Source organism: Megachile rotundata, chromosome 11 (assembly GCF_050947335.1).
Source record: "Megachile rotundata isolate GNS110a chromosome 11, iyMegRotu1, whole genome shotgun sequence".
Lineage (NCBI taxonomy): Eukaryota > Metazoa > Arthropoda > Insecta > Hymenoptera > Megachilidae > Megachile > Megachile rotundata.
In genome coordinates this window covers 12,499,491-12,520,114 of record NC_134993.1, presented here as the reverse complement: position 1 = coordinate 12,520,114, position 20,624 = coordinate 12,499,491, and the positions used below count along the sequence as shown (strand labels likewise).

General features: G+C 33.9%; 5 protein-coding genes across 10 annotated transcripts; 2 read left to right on the top strand and 3 right to left on the bottom strand.

Annotated features, from left to right (window-relative positions):
* Nucleotides 1-28: 28 nt before the first annotated feature.
* Nucleotides 29-4,379, bottom strand: LOC100879988 (uncharacterized). 5 transcript variants are annotated; one of them, XM_012290613.2, is made up of 11 exons: nucleotides 4,074-4,378; nucleotides 3,500-3,996; nucleotides 3,321-3,433; nucleotides 1,352-3,254; nucleotides 1,155-1,285; nucleotides 995-1,084; nucleotides 838-936; nucleotides 563-762; nucleotides 446-505; nucleotides 295-380; nucleotides 29-224 (listed from the first exon to the last, which is right to left on the bottom strand). In XM_012290613.2, exons 1-11 carry the CDS (start codon nucleotides 4,089-4,091, stop codon nucleotides 113-115), a joined length of 3,309 nt encoding a protein of 1,102 aa, XP_012146003.2. In that variant the 5' UTR covers nucleotides 4,092-4,378; the 3' UTR covers nucleotides 29-112. The 5 variants fall into 5 exon arrangements, 4 of the variants coding, with proteins under 4 accessions (XP_012146003.2, XP_012146251.2, XP_003699305.2 ...); XM_012290861.2 differs by having other exon boundaries at nucleotides 3,500-3,732; XR_013039756.1 differs by having other exon boundaries at nucleotides 93-224; nucleotides 442-505; nucleotides 4,074-4,379.
* A 114-nt stretch (nucleotides 4,380-4,493) lies between these two features.
* On the bottom strand, nucleotides 4,494-7,386 carry LOC100879876 (uncharacterized). Its single transcript, XM_003699256.3, has 7 exons — nucleotides 7,252-7,386; nucleotides 6,720-6,930; nucleotides 6,452-6,647; nucleotides 6,268-6,365; nucleotides 6,064-6,200; nucleotides 5,718-5,993; nucleotides 4,494-5,653 (listed from the first exon to the last, which is right to left on the bottom strand). Exons 2-7 carry the CDS (start codon nucleotides 6,765-6,767, stop codon nucleotides 5,365-5,367), a joined length of 1,044 nt encoding a protein of 347 aa, XP_003699304.2. The 5' UTR covers nucleotides 6,768-6,930; nucleotides 7,252-7,386; the 3' UTR covers nucleotides 4,494-5,364.
* Nucleotides 7,387-7,539: 153 nt separating this feature from the next.
* Nucleotides 7,540-11,812, top strand: LOC100879765 (uncharacterized). Its single transcript, XM_076536775.1, has 12 exons — nucleotides 7,540-8,114; nucleotides 8,183-8,339; nucleotides 8,408-8,701; nucleotides 8,769-9,545; nucleotides 9,646-9,886; nucleotides 9,972-10,189; nucleotides 10,261-10,500; nucleotides 10,590-10,738; nucleotides 10,809-10,932; nucleotides 10,987-11,156; nucleotides 11,217-11,278; nucleotides 11,606-11,812. The coding sequence occupies exons 2-12, from the start codon at nucleotides 8,241-8,243 to the stop codon at nucleotides 11,674-11,676; spliced, it is 2,445 nt and encodes an 814-aa protein (XP_076392890.1). The 5' UTR covers nucleotides 7,540-8,114; nucleotides 8,183-8,240; the 3' UTR covers nucleotides 11,677-11,812.
* Nucleotides 11,746-13,108, top strand: LOC100881520 (mitochondrial translation release factor in rescue). Its single transcript, XM_076536781.1, has 2 exons — nucleotides 11,746-11,887; nucleotides 11,983-13,108. The coding sequence occupies exon 2, from the start codon at nucleotides 12,050-12,052 to the stop codon at nucleotides 12,536-12,538; it is 489 nt and encodes a 162-aa protein (XP_076392896.1). The 5' UTR covers nucleotides 11,746-11,887; nucleotides 11,983-12,049; the 3' UTR covers nucleotides 12,539-13,108.
* LOC100881410 (uncharacterized) lies at nucleotides 13,095-20,460 on the bottom strand. Of its 2 annotated transcripts, XM_003699186.3 has the most exons (7): nucleotides 20,137-20,460; nucleotides 19,561-19,673; nucleotides 17,643-17,885; nucleotides 17,308-17,570; nucleotides 17,071-17,236; nucleotides 16,755-16,993; nucleotides 13,095-16,675 (listed from the first exon to the last, which is right to left on the bottom strand). In XM_003699186.3, the coding sequence occupies exons 1-7, from the start codon at nucleotides 20,210-20,212 to the stop codon at nucleotides 13,255-13,257; spliced, it is 4,521 nt and encodes a 1,506-aa protein (XP_003699234.2). In that variant the 5' UTR covers nucleotides 20,213-20,460; the 3' UTR covers nucleotides 13,095-13,254. The 2 variants fall into 2 exon arrangements, with proteins under 2 accessions (XP_003699234.2, XP_076392883.1); XM_076536768.1 differs by lacking the exons at nucleotides 19,561-19,673; nucleotides 20,137-20,460 and adding an exon at nucleotides 18,092-19,510.
* Between the last annotated feature and the right edge of the window lie 164 nt (nucleotides 20,461-20,624).

Genomic DNA, 20,624 nt, shown 5'->3' with positions numbered 1-20,624 from the left:
ACAAAGTGACAGTTAATTAACGCACACATAAATTTTATCTTTTATTTAGAAAAGTAATACAATATAAAATATACAAAGACATATAAACAAAATAGTTGCAAGGAATGTTATTTTATACATGAGATTCCTGGTCCTCAGATAATACCTCGTCATTTAGTGAAGTCTTCAAATAATATGTTGCTACGATACAATCCTCTCCGTTTGAAAATTGGCGGTTCATCGACCTAAATAAAGCACTTCATATTATTCTCATATAAGATGTAAAGTAACACTAACAACATTCCCGGAAATTACATTTGTTCTGAGCTGTTGGTATTCTCATTCGTTTTCGTCGAGTTTTTAATTAATTTTGGTTCAATACTCATCACATAAGGTTCACGCTTTGAAATTAATGTCAGTTAATTACTTGGTAAAATATCTTTCAAATATATAATTCATTACCTACTAGATTCTCTGACCTCGAGCTAAGTGGTTTCGGCTTATTTCTCTTAACTCTGTGTTCCTTCTAGAATAAATGAAATAAGTAAAGAAAATAATAAAAGAAATATGGTCAAAATATTACCTTATGGGAGTGCATATATTCTCTGTTGAGAGAGGAATCTGATTCTAGCTTTGGTTTACTTTTTCTCTGTTTCTTTATTCTGTCAGATTTTCGAAATTCGCTGCTTTCGATTTTTTCATTATCTGTCATCTTATTAGTCGTGGCTTCTGAAATACCAGGGCTATATATTGGATTGTCATCTTTAAAAGTAATACGTTCTCCTGAGAAAGAAAAATGCAACATAAAAACAGATCTTTAATAAATGCAGATGAAGTAAAATTATATTCATTTCTCACCTGTCCAATAACTTAATGGGCGTATAATTCTCCTGCCTTTTGAACTTACACCAACATTTAAATCTCCAATAGTAGTAATGTCCTGTGTCGAATTTGCATCTGTAACATAAATAACGTTATACAGAAGTGAAAAGAATATCATAGTTACTCAACTTACTTTCTTGCAATATTTTCCATTTCCTACAAAACTGATCTATTCTTGCAGGACAACCATTACGACAATCATTTACCAATTCTTTAGGTACAGCTGTATAAAATACAATTAATTAATCAAGTGTAATTTATTAATATACATGTATTATATGTGAATAATCTACCATGTTTTTTATCATTTAAATCACCAACTAACTCATACAATTCATGATCCTCTGTCTCAATTACTTTTGCTGATACTCTGCGAAGTACGTTATCAGTTTGGAATTTTTTGCTTACTAAGTGACCAGCATCGCTGTACAAAAATTACAATAAAGTTTATGTTGCATTAATAAAATCCAAAATGTGTTTAATCACTTACTTTAATAATGACCCTTCGAAGATTAAAGACAATTCTGACTTGCACAAGACTTTCGGTGCCCAAGCAGTTAACTTTTTTGGTTTATGGTTGCTTATATTTTGTTGACTATCTTTAAAGATTTCCAAATTAGCTTGTGACATTTTTAAAGTGGTAGAATCTACATCATCTAACTGAACTTCAATATGTTTTTCAATATTTTTCTTACTATCACTTAACAAAGTTGAATTATCAGTTTTTACACCACGCAATTTTATAGGAGACCTTTTACGTGTCTTTTTATTTTCCTTGTTTGATTCTTTAGTACTCTTTTCATTATCAACTACATTTGTTCTTGGTTTTTGCGGTTCTGACAGAAGCTTTGATCCTGAATCTTTAACTTTTATATAAACAGGTATTGAGCTGGTTATGGTAGGTTTTGCAATTTTACTAGTATTATTGTACGTGAATTTTTTAGGTGATTCACGATATGTATAATTCTCATTAGTATGTTCCTTATCAGAATTTGCTTCTTCTTTTGTTTCTTCACTTGTTTGTTCCGCATCAAAATTCATTTGTTTTTCGATATTGTTATGATTCTCAGTTAACATGTATTCAGATTTTCTAGTTTTCATTCCATCAAGACAATTAAAAACATTGCTAGCAGATCTATGAATGGGTGTTGAATTTTCTCCTATGAAACACTTCTGTACTTTATGTATACTTTTATCGTTATTAAGATTACTTAATCGGTTCCATTGTTCTTCTTTCGACATATCGAAATCAACGGATTTGGTAATATTTGGATTAATATCGTCTCGTTTTGTGCCGGAAAAATGTGTTTCATGCTTTGCACTACAATCCTTCAAATGTATGTCATCGTTTTGTTTTGATCTCGATTTGTCAATAGAACTGTCAGATGAAGATGTATCTGAAGCATGTTTACTCGCAACATCATATTTTTTATGTGCCACTTTTTTTGACCTACGTTTATAAGATTTTGTTAATGTTCCTCTTTTTTTAAAGAATTGTCTCACTGGTATTTTAGGAGTTCCTGCATAAATTTCATTTTCACTTTCAAAGCTATCGTTGCTATTATCTTCATTCATTTTTGTGAACGTTCGTTTTCTTGGTAATAGTTCATAACTATTGGCAATTTCATTGTTTACAATTTTATCTTCTGCAGTACATTTATGATAAAGCATTGAATTACTCTGCATGCTTCCTGTATTATTTACCATAGAAACTGATTCTAATTTTTCGGAATCAGAACTTGTTTCTATATCCTGTTTATTTTTCTGATTCTCTTGTTTTAAATCTTCTGCAGTGGATTCATTACTTTCAATTGACACAACATTATTTAGACATTCAACTATCTTAATAATTTCAGAAATGCATTTTTTGGGACAGTTTTTATCCAATAAGTTGTTTAGAAGGGTGTTTAATTTTCCCTTCAATGCAACTTTATTTTTAGTGTCAGTATAATCAAAACTTAGATCTTCCAGTGTTTTATCACACTCTGCATTACACATATTATACTTTTTCGATGGAATCTGAATGTTGGTATTATACAATGAATTTTCAGATATTGATATTGATGTTTGTGCATACGAATTTCTTCTTTCACAATTATGCAAAGTAAAAGTTTTATTATTGTCATTTTGTGAACAGTTGATTGAACATTCAGAATCAAATGATTTTTTTAAAGATCTTGAGTCTGATAAGTCATGCTTAAAATTTTCTGAATGTAAATACGTAACATCTGTTACTTCACTTTTCAAATCATCATCACTGTCTGCAATAGCAGTAGGCCAACGAAAAGATAATCTACATCCTTGTTGTATATATGTTTTCCACAGTTGATGAACATTTCTCCAGTCCTCAGGAAACCCATTATAAAATTTACCCCTCACATATTCTGGTAATTCTAAAAATAACAAATAAAATAAAACATGTACAAAAGTAAATACAATATGTGTAATCAAATAGATACCTTCATCATCATCAACAATATTTCCTTGCAAATGATACACATCCTTACAAGCACATTCCACGCTTGTACCTGTTAATCTTTTTACAATAGGTTTGGTTTGAAAATACTTTTTACTGAAATCATAAACAAAACATTAAGTAAAGTTATTAAATAAAAAACATGTAACTATAAGGAATTACCATTGTAATATTCCTTTAACAGCTAATTGACCTCGTTCAGTTAACATAACTTTCCACTTCATGAAAACTACAGTTTTCTTATTTTGTAAATTATCAGAACTATTTTGTAAAGAATTAACACTATCAGTGTATTCATTGGAAACTCTTGAATTACATCTTAGTGTATAATTTGATTTATTAGAGGTTCTGGGAACTTTGTGAGTGCTAGGTGGCTTCATCATGAGATAATCATCCTGAAGAGAATTTCGCTTAGTTAAGTTCCTTTGTAGAAATATATTTCTTAAATTCTTGCTTGAAGAAACAACATCATTGTCCATTTTAGAATTGTGTAAAGTAGAAATACTGGTGCTAGATTTAGTTAAATTTGAATCGATATTAGAGAAATGTGGAGATGAAATTGATTCATTGATGTTATGTTCCTTTCTAAGAGAAGCTAGTTTCAATTCCCGCTCTAATTTTTTATATCGCTGATCTATTTGGAAGTCCCCAAACTTTACCTGAAGAAATTAAAATAAATTTAAGATTAAGTAAGCAATTAATTGATAAAAGAATTTATATACAAACATTTAATTACCTCAGTCATTTGTGCCATTTGGACAGCTTAATAATATATGAAACTGTTCACATATAACATTGATTATTTCTGACTAATATCTTTAATATGTGAAAAAACATTTTAGAAACACATATGTATTTTCTTGTGTTTAATTGTTATATTGTAATGAACTTTCAGTTTCTTTCAGACACTTTCAACATCACATAAACATATATGTATCATGAGTTATGAAAACAATTCAGATAGTCAATTATTAAATTATGTACAAAATTTTGAATCTTGCTTCGTACACAATCGCAAACACTTCAGTGAATATTACCGCGCAATTTCTGGTTGAAACCGGTTCCGGCCATCTTAATTTTCAGTGGCTCTCAAATTGAGTAAATTGTGTAATTCGAAAAAAAATACGGAAGGAAAATTGAATGAAGAATGAACGAATGGAAAACAAAAAATACGTTTAATAGCTTTTTACAATTATAATAAATAATATTTAAAGGTAACTACATATACATAGAAAATTATGTTCTCTGTCCATATCTCTCGCTTCTTACATGAAACATAGTATATATTAAGGAGCTAATTAAATCTGATAAAAAATATATAATCTACGATCGATATGAACAGCATCTTCATCAATATGCTACTTTTTAAACAAAATTGCACAAAAATATTGTATATATAAACGATGTATAATCAATGGAACTAGTCATTCAATACCCTGAAAGGAAAAGTGTAAAACACGCATACACAATATCGAAACATACATGCATATTAAGCTTAAGCTTCTGTCACTTTATGCTTGAGATATCAGCATTGTATAAATATTGGTCGTATTTCTATTTTTTTTTTTGCTATTACTACTGTTACCACTGTTATTATCGTCGTGATCTTATTCTTAATATAATCGTCATTATTAATATCATTTTCATGCTTAACACCGTTTTTTTCTCAAGAAGGAAGATACTTGTTTATGTTACTCCTTCTCATAAAAATGGAATAATCACACATTTTCATTTGTTTAGCAGAAGCGCAAGTAATTGTGTAAGATAATTATTATTAATTGATAAAGCATGAAATTTCTACTTTTATATCCAAGTATCTATACGAGTGAAACTTTACTAGATTTTTACACTAAAAATTGTATAATTTCAACCCGATGTTGTGACTAATCTACAACAAGTTATATTATTATGTATTTAGCTGACGATATCTATCTTATTAAAGCGAATACAAGAAAACGTAGATCATTTCTTATGAATTAGTATAGCACTGCCAGAGTCTAGCAGTCTTTAGCAGACCGCGTCCTATTTTATGATTTACTACCGGTAGAATTATCGGCTTCCGTCGATTCTTCCGTTGAATCTACCAATTCTTTTTGATGAACTTTCGAACTTCTATCTTTAAACTGTCGTCGATGATGATAATTATCGCTATCTCTACGATCTTTTTGTGAACTTTGGCCTCTATATTTTCGATTACTCTCATCGCGGTAATAATTACGGTATCCCTGAGATCGATAAAAAGGGGATTCAAAAATCATTGTGTCTGTTTTCATGTTACCGTTCTGAAGTTGTGGTAGTACAAGATTCCTTCCGCATCTACATAATTAAAAGAGATGAATTAACTGTTCATAATAAAAGTATGTAATGATTAAAACATTACCTTGGTGCTCTACAATGCCAGTAACTTTGACTCTGTAATGGTGGAAATTTATGGGGCATCTGCTCTTGCGAGGTGTTTGCCGATGCTGCTTCCAACGTTCGAATTTCTTTCCGCTGATCCTTATTTCGTTTGCGTAATCGTTCTACCATTGCTTCTGAAACTTCTAAACGTGAAACTAAATCTTGCCGAACGGGGTCAACTTTATTCTCCACTTGTATTCCTACATCTATCATCGATTGCTTATTTGATGGCTGTTCCTCGGTAGATTGCAACTTTCTGTAATTAATACATCTCTTTTTAACTCTACATAAAGTAAATGTTGCTCATAATCTTTGTAATTACTAACTTTTTTTGTTGTTCAATAATTTCAGATAAATATTGGTTCTGATTTTTAGCCTCCTGTAATGATATCTTTGTATCTTGTAGATCTTTCTCTAGGAGTTCCACCTGCAACGATGAAATATTTACGCACACTGGGCTACCCTGCAAAAAAAATGACAAACATATAATTTTATGTAATATCAAAATATTTTAGAACCATGGAGAATACCTTTGACTTCACGAACCCAGTTCCATTATCTTCAGGGGAAGAAGGACTACTAGCTGCACAAGTAGATCCTTTTGAAAATACTAATTGAAACTGTAAATCTGTATGCATTTATAAAATATTAAAATACACTTATAATAAAGCTTATATATAATCGATATATTATTAAGTTACTATCATATTGTACCTCTATTTTTTTGACGTAATGATTCTACTTCTTGATGTAAAGCAACTAGTGTAGCTTGATGCTGTTCTTGTAGAAATTTCATATTTTGCTCAAGCTGAGCAACTCGGTCTATGTTAATATTTTGATGTCTTACAGTTTGATTTAAATTCTCATTTCTTTCTGTTAATGTTACTATATCTGATGGTGGCTTTTTGCCCTGAAAGTATCATTTATATTTTACCATTTAAAAAACTTATACTTCAAAAAATTGCTGAAATATGATACTCACTTGAAGAAAAGACACAGTTGGTAATTTAACTAATACCTTAGATGCCATTTTGAGTGGTTTTTTGTTAAATATTTATGGATTGAAGTATTAATACATAAATGTACAGTGCAAATTCACTGATGAGTGAAAATCCTTTATACGACGTGACTGAACAAAATAATTCGCGAGCTCACTATGACGAAAAAGTTTCTGCTCAATATCTATTTTCAACCTGAAAAAATGATGGAATTGTAAATGACAATAATAATGATAGCAACGAAATGATAGCTTGTTCATTTCGAATGTCTAGTTTGTTAAAAAAACAAATGATCATACACAGTGTAAGATTATTTTACTATTAAATATAACATGTTCTTTTGTCAGCGTTAAGATAGTCCCGCGCAGTTACATCGTTATTCGATGTATTTTAATATTACTACAAAAAAGTGAGTAACATAAAATGATATAAAATGCAACAAAGCAAATATATAAATATCGCGAAACGTATTAAAATTGTGTAAGAGATTGCTGGAATCTTCTTTTTATACGTTACCGAATTATATTTAAATTTCTAGACGTATTGCGAAATAAAAGCCGAAAAATCGACGGCACGTAAGTAATCAGGAGCTTGGTGGAGCGCGATTCTGCGCCTGAATTTTCTGACGTCACGTCGCGCCAACTGAAGGATTGGTTAACGTGCTAACAATAATTTTCTGACCGTACATACACAACAAACTACTAAATAATTTTAACCATTTCTCGTAACAATTAAGGTTGAAATGCACAAGTAAATTATAAATTGTCATACCCCCGCATAGTACTATCGCAACTATTTTAACAAAGGAAAGAGAAATTCTGTATCATCGAGCTGGTTGCGCGGACAAATTTAAAAGTAAGCGCGCAAAGGTATAGATCGTCAGGTAGACCATTCAGATTACGCAGGACAAAACTTGTTCACAACAATCTATATTCAGTTTTCTACATCCTTGCGCGCCGGGAGTATTGATCCAGCGACATTTAACAAATGATGGCACATCCTTAACCGCACCCATGCTCCTGCCGATATTATCTCGACGTTTATTCATATTTATTTTCTACTCCTCATTGTTACTCCTTTGAGAGTCAATAATTTTCAGAAAAGAGGCAGTTCATAAAAATGAATATGAAACGATAAACATGAAAGAATTATTCAATGATTATTTATATAATCGTACGCAAAAAATTTGTATGAGTAAAGCGATTGTTTATCGTTTTGAATGCATGGATACATTTTGTGAATGTATATGTATTACGAATACATGTACACGAATTATTGAATGCGAGTCTAATTTCATTTCGAAAAAGATATCCTGAAGTATATTCGTTGTTAAAATATCGATTCAAAATGTCAATTTAACTCCTGTTCAAGACCGACTAGTAAGTAATTTTTGAATTTTCTTTCTGCCATCTAAAGAAATTAAACTAACGACCGATTTATTTTAAAGTTCATGCAGTCCTTGATATATTTTCTTCATTATAAAACTTCAACCTAACCAAGAGGAAATGGCTTTTATTATAGAAAACAGACAAGTCAGTGAAATAAATAATAAAGGCAAAGAACAATTTCTTTCTTTTGAAATGAAAGAGGATTATAGCTTTAAGGTATTTTTATGCATATATATATTCTTAAATATATGTATAGGTAGTTTCATGCAACAATTTTCTTATAGTATGTACCTGAAAGTCATTTTAAGCATATAGTAAAAAATGTTCAGAGACAAAGACGTAAAGAAGATGAGGAACGTATCTGGACTTCATTTATAAAAGAACAGGAGTTAAATAATTTTGGTTTTTGTAAACAAGATGGTCACCGATCTATGCTAAATGTTAAAGACCTGTTGCAAGAAAACATACAAGACGTAGATACAGAACTTAAGAGACTGCAAGAAGATGCTCTTCCTGAACGAAATAAAAGAATTCATAATAACAAATCTGGTATTAGAAGGGAAAAGATTCATATAGAAGTAAGTACTTTCAAATTTTGGCACTGGTGTGGTACTAAGAAAAATAAAATTCTCATTATTTTATTAGGCAAACCAATCGAAGAGTGACTCTCCAAAAGAAAAGTTATTAATAAAGGATAAAAGTAATGCAGGTACTAATGTCTCAATTCCAATTTCACGAGAAGATAATGTTTCTCCATACAAAGAATCTGAAGGATTCAAAAAGATTTCTAGATCAAAAACTAAAAAATCTCGGTCAGATTCTTTGATCATGCAAAAGAAGTATTACACAAATGAACTTCTTCGTGCAACCAACCATTTTGAAAATAACTCAGACTCAGACTCCAGTAATAATAAAGATGATGTTGTCTATATACAACCAGACCCATTCATGATACAAAAAATTTTATCCATGCAAAAAAAAGTTGCTGAGTTATTAAATGAAATTTCATTTAGATTGTGCAGAATTCCTTTGCCAGACGGTGATAATGATTTAAAAAGAAGACAACAGCAGACTGTAGAGTTTGCGATATGGTTTTCAAGAAATTATCTGTACAATCTTAACAGACTTGTTACAAGCATTCAAAGACACATCAGGATCGTGTCTTCCAGGGTAGGATTAAATCGACATAAGAACATTGCACTTCATCAAGACATGATCAGACAAAAACTGATCACTGCTCATCAATTATTAGTTCAGGCTTTAAATGCTTATTGTAAGCATATCCCTAACTCCATTCTCGAAAGTCATTGTACAAAACTTCGTGATGTATTACAAGTTGTTTATGATCTGGGAGATATTTGTGATAAAGTTGAGATCTCTGCCAATTATTTTTGTTCAGGAGATACGACTATCACATCCCTGGTAATATACGTTAAACAAAAATGTTATTATTAAAATTTCTTCATTTTAATTATTAATAATTTTACTGTATCGCGAAATTTTCCTCCTTTCTTTTTTTTAGGGAAAGGATCTTCGAGAAAAATGTGATACTATTTTGTCTAACTTAAAATTAAGTTTAGAGAATAAAAATCGACTTCCACAATATAAAAATAGTGAATCTACTGTGACTCTGGCACCAGTATCATCACGCCACAAAGGACACGTTAATCGAAAAAATTTGTCTGGTCGGCTAAGCATGTACAATATGGACGTTAAAATATCCAAGAATAATCAAAAGAAAAAGAATATTTTAAGAAGAAAAAGTATATAATATCTGTTCAAGGTTTTACATTATAACATAACATTATATATTTAAATACTTTATAAATTTAAACATATGGTTTTCAGGCTATACTTGTCAAAAAGAAACAAAGAACAATGTTGTAGAATCTAAGAATTTGTATGTCCAACATTGTTCAGTACCTGAATTATTGTATCCTAGTCCTGTATCATGTACATCATCTTCTAAAGAGATAGTTCAAACTGGTTCCATGAAAAATGCAAGCTGCCTAAAAGAAGATGAAATTAAAACTATGATGGATGGGGTATCACTAGATTCTGAACATGTGAGATATGCTAGTATATACTGTAGCTTTTAATATTTTAAAAACAATTAAAATTTAATCTTACAAACTAGGATAGTAACCGAAACACCCATACCAAATATAAAAATGTGGAACAGCCTACTGCGACAAGGAAGAAATCTTCTGTAGACATATGTCAATCAAAGCATACAAAAAAGAAAGAAATATGTCAAAAAGTCGAGGATGTTACTAACGACGATGATTTATTTAAAAAAGTAACAGCCATTAGCAAAGAACATTTAGCTACTCTAGCTCCTGTGTTAAGCGGTTTGGTCACGTTAGTTTCAAAAAAGGTAACAGTAGTAATAATTAAATATTAATTCATTTGCAGTTTAAGCCTTCGATTATAAAATATTTGTATTGTACATTATAATATCAATAGAAAATTGAATCAAAAGAGAAACCAGTTTCGGAAACATCAGTGGAGGCACTAATTGAATTTTTGCAAAAATATCAATCTCCTAAAGATTCCGATACTAAAGCACCGTTGACAGACGAAGATTCTGACCAATATGACTCGAAATTAAATGGGTAAAAAGAGTATAAATTATGATAGTCTAGTTAAACTGTAGGCAAATTAAATATTTTTGTACAATGATAGGTCATCTAATGTTCAGAAACAGGATGCAAATGTCCGACTGATTTGCATGTCATCTACGGATAAAATTTCTAAAACGACACAATGCAATGTTTCATGTCAGGCAGATTGTGAAACTACATTGAAGGTAAACAATTTGATTCATATAATCAAAAAATGTGTTCTCATAATAAATTTTTAGGATAATGATGACAAAAAGACTGCGAATACCAAAGATAAAGTAATGTTAACTGTTTCAAAAGAAACCGAATTACAATTTCTATCCTATAGATTGGAATATCAAAAACAATGTCAGTCAAAGCCAATGTATTCTAGTAATACTCAAAATAAACCATGGAACATTGTAGCATGGTAAGAATATAAAATTATATTTATTTCATAAATTTTTATTGATGATTTTTTTTTCATCAGGATCTCTGACAAATTAATAGAAGAACTAATCACTGAGATAACAACAGAATTGCAGATGAATGGTATACTTATAACTCAAAAAATGTTTGAGATGGAATTTCAAGAATTTTAAGAACAATTATATGTATCGAATTAAAATCGATCATCATATTTATAAAACAAATAATTTCTCAACTATTTTTTACTGGAACTATAGTTTTTTAAATAAATTATTACTTTATATGATATTTAAATAATTCATCTGTTTCTGAATTTTCATTTAATTCGAATATTATTATTAACAAAATACGCTTCATTAATATTAAAACTATTAACGTTTTGATCTGTTCAAGTAATGTATATTTCACGATTTAAAAAACAATTGAAATGATTTATCTGATATGCCTCAGAATGCAGCGCCAATGAAGATAGGTTAGGACACTTGCTTTCCAGTAATTCATATGCAAACATAAACAAATAAATAATATACATTTGACACCAAAATATATTTCTTAATTTTGTTACAAAAGTACAGAATGAGACAAGCAATTTTGAGATTATACAAAGATTTGTTACGTTACGGTGAAAATTTAAAATATACAGACAAGGCATACTTTCGGTATAAAATTCGTAGCAATTTTAAAGAAAATAAAGATATAACCGATCAAAAGCAAATCGAATTGCAATTACAGGTAATGTTACAGACTTTTAATCTGTTTTTTTTCTTGTAATATTTATCTAATAATTTATTGCACTTAACCTATAATTTATATTTGCACTTTTTCAGAAGGGGCAAAAGTTATTGCAAGAACAACGAGTTGTATAATTATCTGTAACAAAACTGTAATTCTACAATGTTCACGTCGTTAAAATTAACATCAAATTTGAAGTATTTTCTGAACAAAAATTATCAACTGTTGAGTTATCAAAATAGTTTGATCAGTGTTATAAATACTGATAACCAAATTCGGTATAAATCTTATAAACGTTTTTTAGACTACACAAATGTTCCTAAACTCGAAGAAAGCGACTTGGAAGAACAGTTTGTAAAAGGAAGTGGACCCGGTGGTCAAGCAACAAACAAAACATCAAATGCAGTAGTTATAAAACACAAACCCACAGGATTGACTGTTAAGTGCCATGAAACCAGAAGTTTAGATAAAAATAGAAAAATTGCTAGAGAATTGCTTTTAACAAAATTGGACAATTTAATCAACGGGGAGAGGTCTCTCCAAAATCAAGAACTGCAGCTGCAACAAAAAGACTCTTTGAAGAGGAAACAAAAACAGAAGAAGTTAGCACGTTTAAAAGAAGAATTCCAAAAACGTGAAAACATCAAATGAAGATAATATAATTACTTAAAAAAGTTTTACTTTAAGTATCACAATACATTTTGAAATAAAATTTAAGACATGGTATTATTCAGCACCATATTATGATTGTAATTCATAGTAGATAAATATGAAATAATAAGGATCAGGAGCACGTACAATTCATTCTTGATTTTTAATGGAAAATTCATATCTTTAATAGTCATCTCTTTTTCGAAATCATAAAAGACTTACATACATTATTTTCTTTGAAATAAAATATTTAGTGTACCCCTTGCATAAGGGATTTCATCAATACATAACGTTACAGTCAATGATGCATTTTGTAACGGAAAATGATTGTTATGTGCTATGATAAAGCTTTCATACAGCCTCGTATTCTACGTCCGTTCTCACGAATGAAATGAAGTCATATACGTTCCTCACGTACGATATAAAATAAAATAAAACTTCACAAACCGTAGAATTACATACTTCTTATTCAAGAAAGGCTGTATGCGAATGTACAACGTTTTCAAAAGAATTATCAGAAATAGACATTAAGGAAAATATTAATAAAAACTCTATCAATGGTGCCAATAATGTTAAATACTATTCTACATACACAAATAATATTTTATACACAAATGTACATTTGACGAATATAGATTAAATTTCAGCCTCGAGATTTCCGAAAAATTCATCTCGACACTGAAAGTTAACCTATAACAAAAAGTTTATCGAGGATTTCAGCTATTTTTCAACCACCTCCCGAACTGACCGCGATTGGTCTTCAAACGTTTCTTCGGTGGTTGAGTATTTGATCTCGAAGAACTGGAACTTCTTAACCGTCTGTTACTCGCGATCGTAACCGAAAGAATACTGTGGTCCGTCTCGACTTTGTCGTCGATCTTCATCATTCTAACAACCGGCTGAAATTCGATACTCGAGCGTCTCTGTTTAAGCTCCGAACTCGCCATAATCGTAGGACTAACCCGCCCAGACAACGCACACTCTACGTCGGAATCCCGCGCTTCCGACGACATAGTATCAGTCTGTCGCTTCACGCTCTTCAGGCTCTGTTTTTTACAGTTAATACTTAAATACGAATCTTTTTTACAGTTCTCGTCGTCGAACACCACGTCCGAGGTTACATTGTTCTTTTTCGCGCGCTTCTTAGGATACATTCGTTTACGCGAGGTCACTTTCTTTTTGTACGCATTATCGTGATGCCCGATCTCCGTGTCAGAATTTTCAGGATGATTCTTCTGCTGCCGTTTTCTCGCCAACTCGTTCGAGCGATGATGTTTTCTGTGAATTATTCCGGACTCTGAATCCTTCCTGCATAAAATATCGTGCTTCTCAAGGTCCACGCGCGTCTCGCACGTCTCCGAAGATGCGTTATCTCGCTGACGTTTTTTTATAGCCGTTTTCGAGATGAACCGTCGCTCGGACATAGAATTAACATCCTTTCGAAAGACATTTTCGTGGTTCTCGTCGTTCCCAGGGTCGTTCTCGGAGATTTCTTCAGACTCGGACAAGTTTTTCCTGAACGCGTAGTCTTCGTTCAATGCAAAGTCGCTGTCGTTGCAGATGTCGGACGCGATGGAATCTATGCAAGCCTCCGCATTCATATGTAACGCGGAATTATCAAGTAGCTCCATATTCTGATCTTTCTTCTCCGTCTCCTGGCACGTGGTAGAGGAGTACGTCTCGAACAACCGTCCATCTTCTTTTCTCTGCTCGAAACCCAACGCGTGTTCCTCTTGCGCTAGTCTCGTAGCTTCTTCCGTCAACCTAGAAGCGCTGTTCGTGACCTGCACGTTTTTCCGTTCTTTATCCAATAAACTTTCGCAGTCATCTGTCAGAGGCTTACTTTGGAGTTTCCTTTTCATTTTGTTACCGGGCCACCCTGTTCTGTTTTTCCTCTTTTTCCTCCGCTTCAGCGGCGACTCGATGTTGCCTTCGCCGCACTCGGAACTCGCGCACGAGGAGTTCTCTAAACAATTAGTAATCTCGTGACAACTGTCCAGCAACTCGAGCAGATTCGAAGGTGGTCCCTTGGGAATGTTTGGTTCGTCGGGGTTCAATTCCATTTGCGTGTCCAGCTCGAACGAGTCGGCCAACCCTAAGTTGTCTGCGTTGAGCATCTCGTCGATGGTCTTCACCATCTCCTTCAGTTCCTCGTCTATGTCCGATTTTGACTCGAGCTTGTGATCAGGCTTGGGAGTGTTCGTCCGCGACCTGACGGAGTGGCATTCGTCTAACGTACACGAAACCGAGGTGTGCTGCTGTTGTTCTCTTTTCCTAATTATCGTCGACATAATAGCTAACGTAGACGCGTGGCAACGGGGGCTCTTTCTGGGAGACCGTCCGACGCAACCTACGCTTCGTCCGCGACCCTTTTTCTTGCTCTCGTTCCTATTTTGATTTTTTAACAAAATTTCGTGAAAATTTTCAATCTCGTAGGGTAAAAGAAACGGCTTCTTCGTGTCTCCTTCGCTGAAGTAGTGCCAGAATTCGGCTCCGTTGTCCTGACGCTGGTACGTTTGATACCACGGTTCGGATTTCGGTATGGCCTCAAAAGAGAATTGCATTTTTTCAACCTCTGGCGAGGGTTTGGACGGATACATCTTCTCCACATCTTTTTCTGCTGTCTCCGCAGTTTCTTCTGGTTTGTCTGTTTGTTCGGTCATCGGTTCCTTGATGCCGGTCAGGGGAGCTTGATACCTTAATCTACTGCCTGGTGTTTCGAATTTGTAGTAGTCGACGTTGTCTTTGATGAGAGCCTCGGCCTGCGTTCGTCTTCTCTTTCTGGCTCGGCCCACGTTCGCGATGGAGTCCTGTGAATCTTCTTCGACGACTTCTGACTTGATGGGTAAACTAGAGTCAAAGGACGAACTGGGACATATCGAGTTTGCGGTACCGTTGCATTCGCTTTCGGTATCTCTCGGTAAAACACTGCTCTGTTCTCCGTCGCTGATTTCGCTCGAATCCTCTCGCTTAAGTTCTCCGAACATGAAAGACTCCGCTTCATCACTTAACAACGACAGTTCCGATTTTCTTACACGCTTAAATCGTACAACTACTGGTTTTTCACTAGATGGCACTTCTTTCTTTTCCTCGCTGTCTCCATCCTTCTGTACAGTACATTGCGAATTATTGTTCGACATTACACTTGACCTTAATTTACTCCCTAAAACTTCCACTTTGTAGTAAGCACGATTATCTTCGATCAGACGCTCCTCCACGGATAACCTTTGTCGCCCTCTGGTGCTCCTACCTCCTCTTCTACCTGTCTTCATGTATCTGGGTTTGTCCTCTTTCGCCTCGTTCTTCTCGGCATCGTTCGATGCTTTAACCTTCTGCTCGACCTTTATGGTGTGTCCGTTACAGACGACGTTCTCCCCATTAACCTCGCGCTCCTCTGACATTTTTCTTGTACTCGACGCATTCCCAAACTGTTCTTTGCAATTCAATTCTTTTAAAGAATCAGCTTTAGGTATTTTACAAGTCTCAAAATCATTATCTTTTGCACTTAAATTATTTTCACTACAATCATTTCTTATACTGCCATTTATTTGCTCGTAATTCCTACTTTTTATAGGACTTCGATCTTGTTTAATACATTCCGTAGTGCTGATGTCCTCTCGAGGAGCACAAGTTATTGTCCTTTGTACAACTTGATTATTTAGATCTTTACGTTTATTACACATGATGTTACAGTTCTTTTCTTCGGTACATGTTTCCTCCAATTCCGTCGCGAACGTTTTGATCTTATAATCATCGTGCTTCGGGTCTTTCAGTTCGTCTTCCTGTGCGAAGTCATCTTCCGGGTCGTCCTCTTCGATCCAAATTGTTCCTTTTGCTCGTTTCTTTATGGTAAACCCTTCGAGTTTATCGTAAAACTTTTCTGTCTTGTCGACTTCGTGCCAAGGGCTACCTTTTGACCTTAATAAGTGTCCACTTTCGTGTCTTGAGCGAGTACGTAAATTATGAGGCGAACTTAACTTTAAATTGAGATTCCTACTATTTCCATTACACTGTCCCATTTTTGCATCTTCTACGTCAAAATCTCCTAAGCTTTTCGTATCTCTATTAACTTGTCCTTCTGGCAGTACTGGATCATGAAGATTACGATCTCCATTGGAAAACAATTTGCAGTCTTTTCTGTAAAAAAAGATGTACACAACAATTAATCAATGTTTAAAGAGAATAAGCAGCATAATTAATAATTTAATTTACTTACTCTATATTTTTTGTTCTGTTTAGCTTTAAAAACGCTTCTACGTTGGCTCCTGCATTAATTAGCGTATCCAAGGACAAAAAATTATCGTCATTTTGAACAAAGCTTAGGTGTTGATCGCTTTGAACGTGTTTCGATAGATCTCGATAACTAATACGGCAGATTTCACAATAACCGGATACTAATTGTTCTGTTCTACGTGTACGAGTAGTTGTACGTGGCCGCCGAGTCATTTCTTTATCCTATTCGTATTCAATGCGTATTGTGCGTTTAGTATCGATCAAATTTTATTTAATGCAAAATGCGTGTTTCAAGTTACCTCCTCTTGGTTGATATGCTGAATACCTTCCCTGTTTTCTTTTACTTCTTTCCGCAATTTTTCCAGCTTTTCTCGTCTTTTCGTATTGAAAGGACACGAGCCTGGATCCCCGTAAAAATTCAACGTTGGCCACACAGGCAGTTCAACAAATACAGGTCTAGTGTTCCTACAATGAAACAATTATGTAATAAAGTAACTTAAAGTACAGCTATGCAGGTTCTATATCGAATAACATACCTTTGAAAGGATTCAAATTTTAAATATGGACCCTTAAGGTGCCTGACCTTTAAATCTCTGGTTGTACTCTGTTGATTCGAGCGCTTTAGCCGTTTTAAATGATTTGTATCTTCGACGGGCGCATAGATTTTGTCGAGCCAAACCTGAAGTTTGTCTATTGCCCAAATAGGAATTCCCCAACTTTGGGCGTTGTAAAGCGGATCCACGGAACACTGTTGTGGCTGTGTCAGAGCACGTTCCAACATTGCATCCACTCGCGATTTCTGTAAAGCGTGAATAACTTTCAAATTACGTTCTTAGCAAAATAACAATTTAAATTGGTGAAAAGTACTTACAGATCTTTGGGTAGTTTGACCCCGTATATTAGTTGTATTGGATAAGGGGCATTCAGGACTAAAAAATGATGTTGGAGGAGTTGGCACAGGGGTTGGAGTTTCTAAACTCCTCAGCGAGGGAGGTCCCCCGCTGCCTCCACTGGCACAACCCCATTTATGTTTTTCAAAATTTACGTAACCACTTTTATCTACCCTGTCACTAATTACCAGGCTTACGCTTCGTACTAAAAATAATTCTATTACCTAAAAAGGAAAATGTAAACAAAATTTATATAGCCATTGACTGTGAATCAGTGTTCAAACATTGCAAGAAGAACTTATGAAACGTGTAAAAATGAGTTGTTTCACTGTGATGAAATGAAATGTGACAAAGAAACAAAGTGATAAAGAAGAAAACAACAAGATGACAAGAGAATGAAAGTTGCCAACTCTTTGATCATTCAACTCACAAGAATAAGATTGGTAGCTGCACCAAGAAGATACCATTGAGCGTAGACGCTCGGTGATAAGTGATCCGTTAACGGACGTACAAACACACGTTTACATCGCGGTATGCTGACGTCAAACAATTTCGTGTTCTCCTCAGGCGCAACTAAACGCGCTATCAAGCGAATTTGCAGAAATACAAGCCATGCGTGTGTAGATGCAAATCTTCACGTAGTTAACAATGGTTGCCGCATTGTTACACACAGTTCTAATAATACGTTGCGAACCGCAAAACCAGGACAATAACGAAGCACGTGGGATCAAACGAAAGAAACAATTTAACTTGTTTTGAACGAAAAGTTCACGTGAAAGAATCGTTTAAACAAAATCCACAGGAACTGGTATAATCAATGAATTTACACTCGATTACTGTCAAGCGGTCTCGAAACGCATGAAACCTTCACGCAAAACAACTTCCTCGAACAGTACTGTTTATCAGTTTGCGAATTTGCAAATATTTTGCGTTCGCGTTGAAAACTGTTTCAAACGTAATTCACGATAAGAGGTATCGGAAGAAAAATTCATCGAGATATATCTCGAATGATCAAAGAAAAGGATTGAGGCAAAGGAAAAGAGCGCTGGGACGCGCAACGAGATCGTTACTCGCGGGGGAGAACTGTCACGCACAAAATGGCCATTCGCCGTTAACAGCTTGGCAGACGAGCCTGGAGGCGGCGCTTTACGTTCTTGCTCGCTCTCCTCCGCCGACTACTGCTACAAAGTGAATACTGTACTTTTGCTGAATACGTGAAAATCGTTTTTTGCTGTATTTTCGCGTCCATAGTTTTTGTTTTTTCAAACCACAACACAACAGTTGAAAGCGACGAATCTGTCCCACTTCGTCGTACTTCTTAGGCTATCCTAAAGATGGCGCGACACGACCCGGTTTTTCAGCGGTTGTTTGTCAACAGAAATATTTTACAATAATCTATACACTCAAATTATATCATCAACATCGTTGATCGGTATGTAATTACGATATATTTCCTTCGTTGCACCTCTGACGATCGATTGCAAGTTTTTTAATTTGTCTCTAAATATTTATTCAACGATTATATTTCTATCGTGTCACTGCTGTTATCATAAGTTTATTTTTATCGCGATCTCGATTATCGATATTATCGATATCGATCAATATCATATTTACACGGCTGTTTCAAAGATGATATCTTCCGCAAGATGTTGAACATATTTCTTAACAATCATTGCTATGATTGTGAACGAGTTGGCGTTAATACGATATATAAGTGGAAAATTTAACGGCGGGAAGAGAGGTGGACAACAGAAGCATACAATGGCGAGCAAGAAAGCGCCGCGAGAAAAGTAGTGGGGAGAAATACGGAAAGACGTTATTACGAAGCTGCTAAATCTTACGATGATTGAATGAAAAAATACAAGGATAGTGAATGTTTATCATTATTTAAACGCTTACCCCTCCCAAGTCTTTGATTTTTGTTTCTATTTTGGTCGTAGTAGCATGATTCTTTATATCCAAATAAAATGACTTTCCTTCCAATGGTTTCAAATTTTTCTGTGTATGACCATCTGAAACGTCACAGGAATACATTAATTTCACTTCACAATTTACCGATAGAACACGAACATTCAAAAGATTGTTTTAAAAACATTTACAATTTATACCATTTGATGTTTGTGTTATTTTTTTAAAAAGCCACTTTTTGTAATCTATTTATGAAACGTGACGTCAAAGGTAAACGACTTATCGATATAAAATCGATGTAAATTAATGTTGAAAAAACTAATGAAACAACATTTTGTCGGTTAAATGTATGAAAGTATCGCATAAAATGACATTTTCGTGTAAATACCAGAACAGTGACGATAACATAACCGTTGCGTAAAAAAAGGAGGGGATTTTTCAGCCTAAATGCATATGTTTTGTTAAGTAGATAAAAAACAATTTGCAGGTTATCTTCATCTATCAGATATCGATCACGATAATTTCACACGAATTTCTATAAAATATAGGTACATATGTTACACGTACGTGAATGCTTGCTGGGTTTCGTTTCTTTTGGTGACTGCTTGTGTTCTGGATGCTGAATTTTGGACGGCGATACCATTCCTATGCAATACACCGCACAGATAGCAACGATACTTTTCTTTCACTGTATTTTAGTATTTTCAAAACACTTCCCATTCTCACAAATGTACCTCGTATCGTCACGGATGTTTCTTTGCATATTCATTAATTAGATGCATTTACCTAAGAGACCGTTATTAATCAGAGACTTACACCGTAACTTTCATTTTGGAAAAAGCACCCAAACTGTTCTCAACGTCTTGACAAACTGAAGTTACCTACCGATGGTGTTTCAAAAATGTACTAAACGTATCTGTCAGGGGGGGCGCGCTAAAAATATCCCTGCACCCAAATTTTTTTTTACGCTGATAAAAGAATTTAATTTCTTTGACGTCCAATAAAAGTTGCACAATTTTTAATTTCCAATTGTTATAAATTTTATTGAACTTGTC

What these genes read in the sequence shown, in the direction of transcription:
- LOC100879876 (XM_003699256.3), bottom strand. Translation starts at nt 6,767, where the DNA reads ATGGCATCTAAGGTATTAGTTAAATTACCAACTGTGTCTTTTCTTCAA. An exon ending in ATTACGTCAAAAAAATAGAG is followed by an intron (nt 6,366 to 6,451) that starts GTACAATATGAT and finishes AAATGCATACAG; the next exon opens with ATTTACAGTTTCAATTAGTA. An exon ending in TGGCATTGTAGAGCACCAAG is followed by an intron (nt 5,654 to 5,717) that starts GTAATGTTTTAA and finishes TTAATTATGTAG; the next exon opens with ATGCGGAAGGAATCTTGTAC.
- LOC100879765 (XM_076536775.1), top strand. Translation starts at nt 8,241, where the DNA reads ATGGCTTTTATTATAGAAAACAGACAAGTCAGTGAAATAAATAATAAA. An exon ending in TATCACTAGATTCTGAACAT is followed by an intron (nt 10,190 to 10,260) that starts GTGAGATATGCT and finishes CTTACAAACTAG; the next exon opens with GATAGTAACCGAAACACCCA. An exon ending in CCATGGAACATTGTAGCATG is followed by an intron (nt 11,157 to 11,216) that starts GTAAGAATATAA and finishes TTTTTTCATCAG; the next exon opens with GATCTCTGACAAATTAATAG.
- LOC100879988 (XM_012290613.2), bottom strand. An exon ending in GTTAAAGGAATATTACAATG is followed by an intron (nt 3,434 to 3,499) that starts GTAATTCCTTAT and finishes TTATGATTTCAG; the next exon opens with TAAAAAGTATTTTCAAACCA. An exon ending in ATGGAAAATATTGCAAGAAA is followed by an intron (nt 937 to 994) that starts GTAAGTTGAGTA and finishes TTTATGTTACAG; the next exon opens with ATGCAAATTCGACACAGGAC.
- LOC100881410 (XM_003699186.3), bottom strand. Translation starts at nt 20,212, where the DNA reads ATGGTATCGCCGTCCAAAATTCAGCATCCAGAACACAAGCAGTCACCA. An exon ending in AAATTTGAATCCTTTCAAAG is followed by an intron (nt 17,237 to 17,307) that starts GTATGTTATTCG and finishes GTTTCATTGTAG; the next exon opens with GAACACTAGACCTGTATTTG. An exon ending in AGCATATCAACCAAGAGGAG is followed by an intron (nt 16,994 to 17,070) that starts GTAACTTGAAAC and finishes GAATACGAATAG; the next exon opens with GATAAAGAAATGACTCGGCG.
- LOC100881520 (XM_076536781.1), top strand. Translation starts at nt 12,050, where the DNA reads ATGTTCACGTCGTTAAAATTAACATCAAATTTGAAGTATTTTCTGAAC.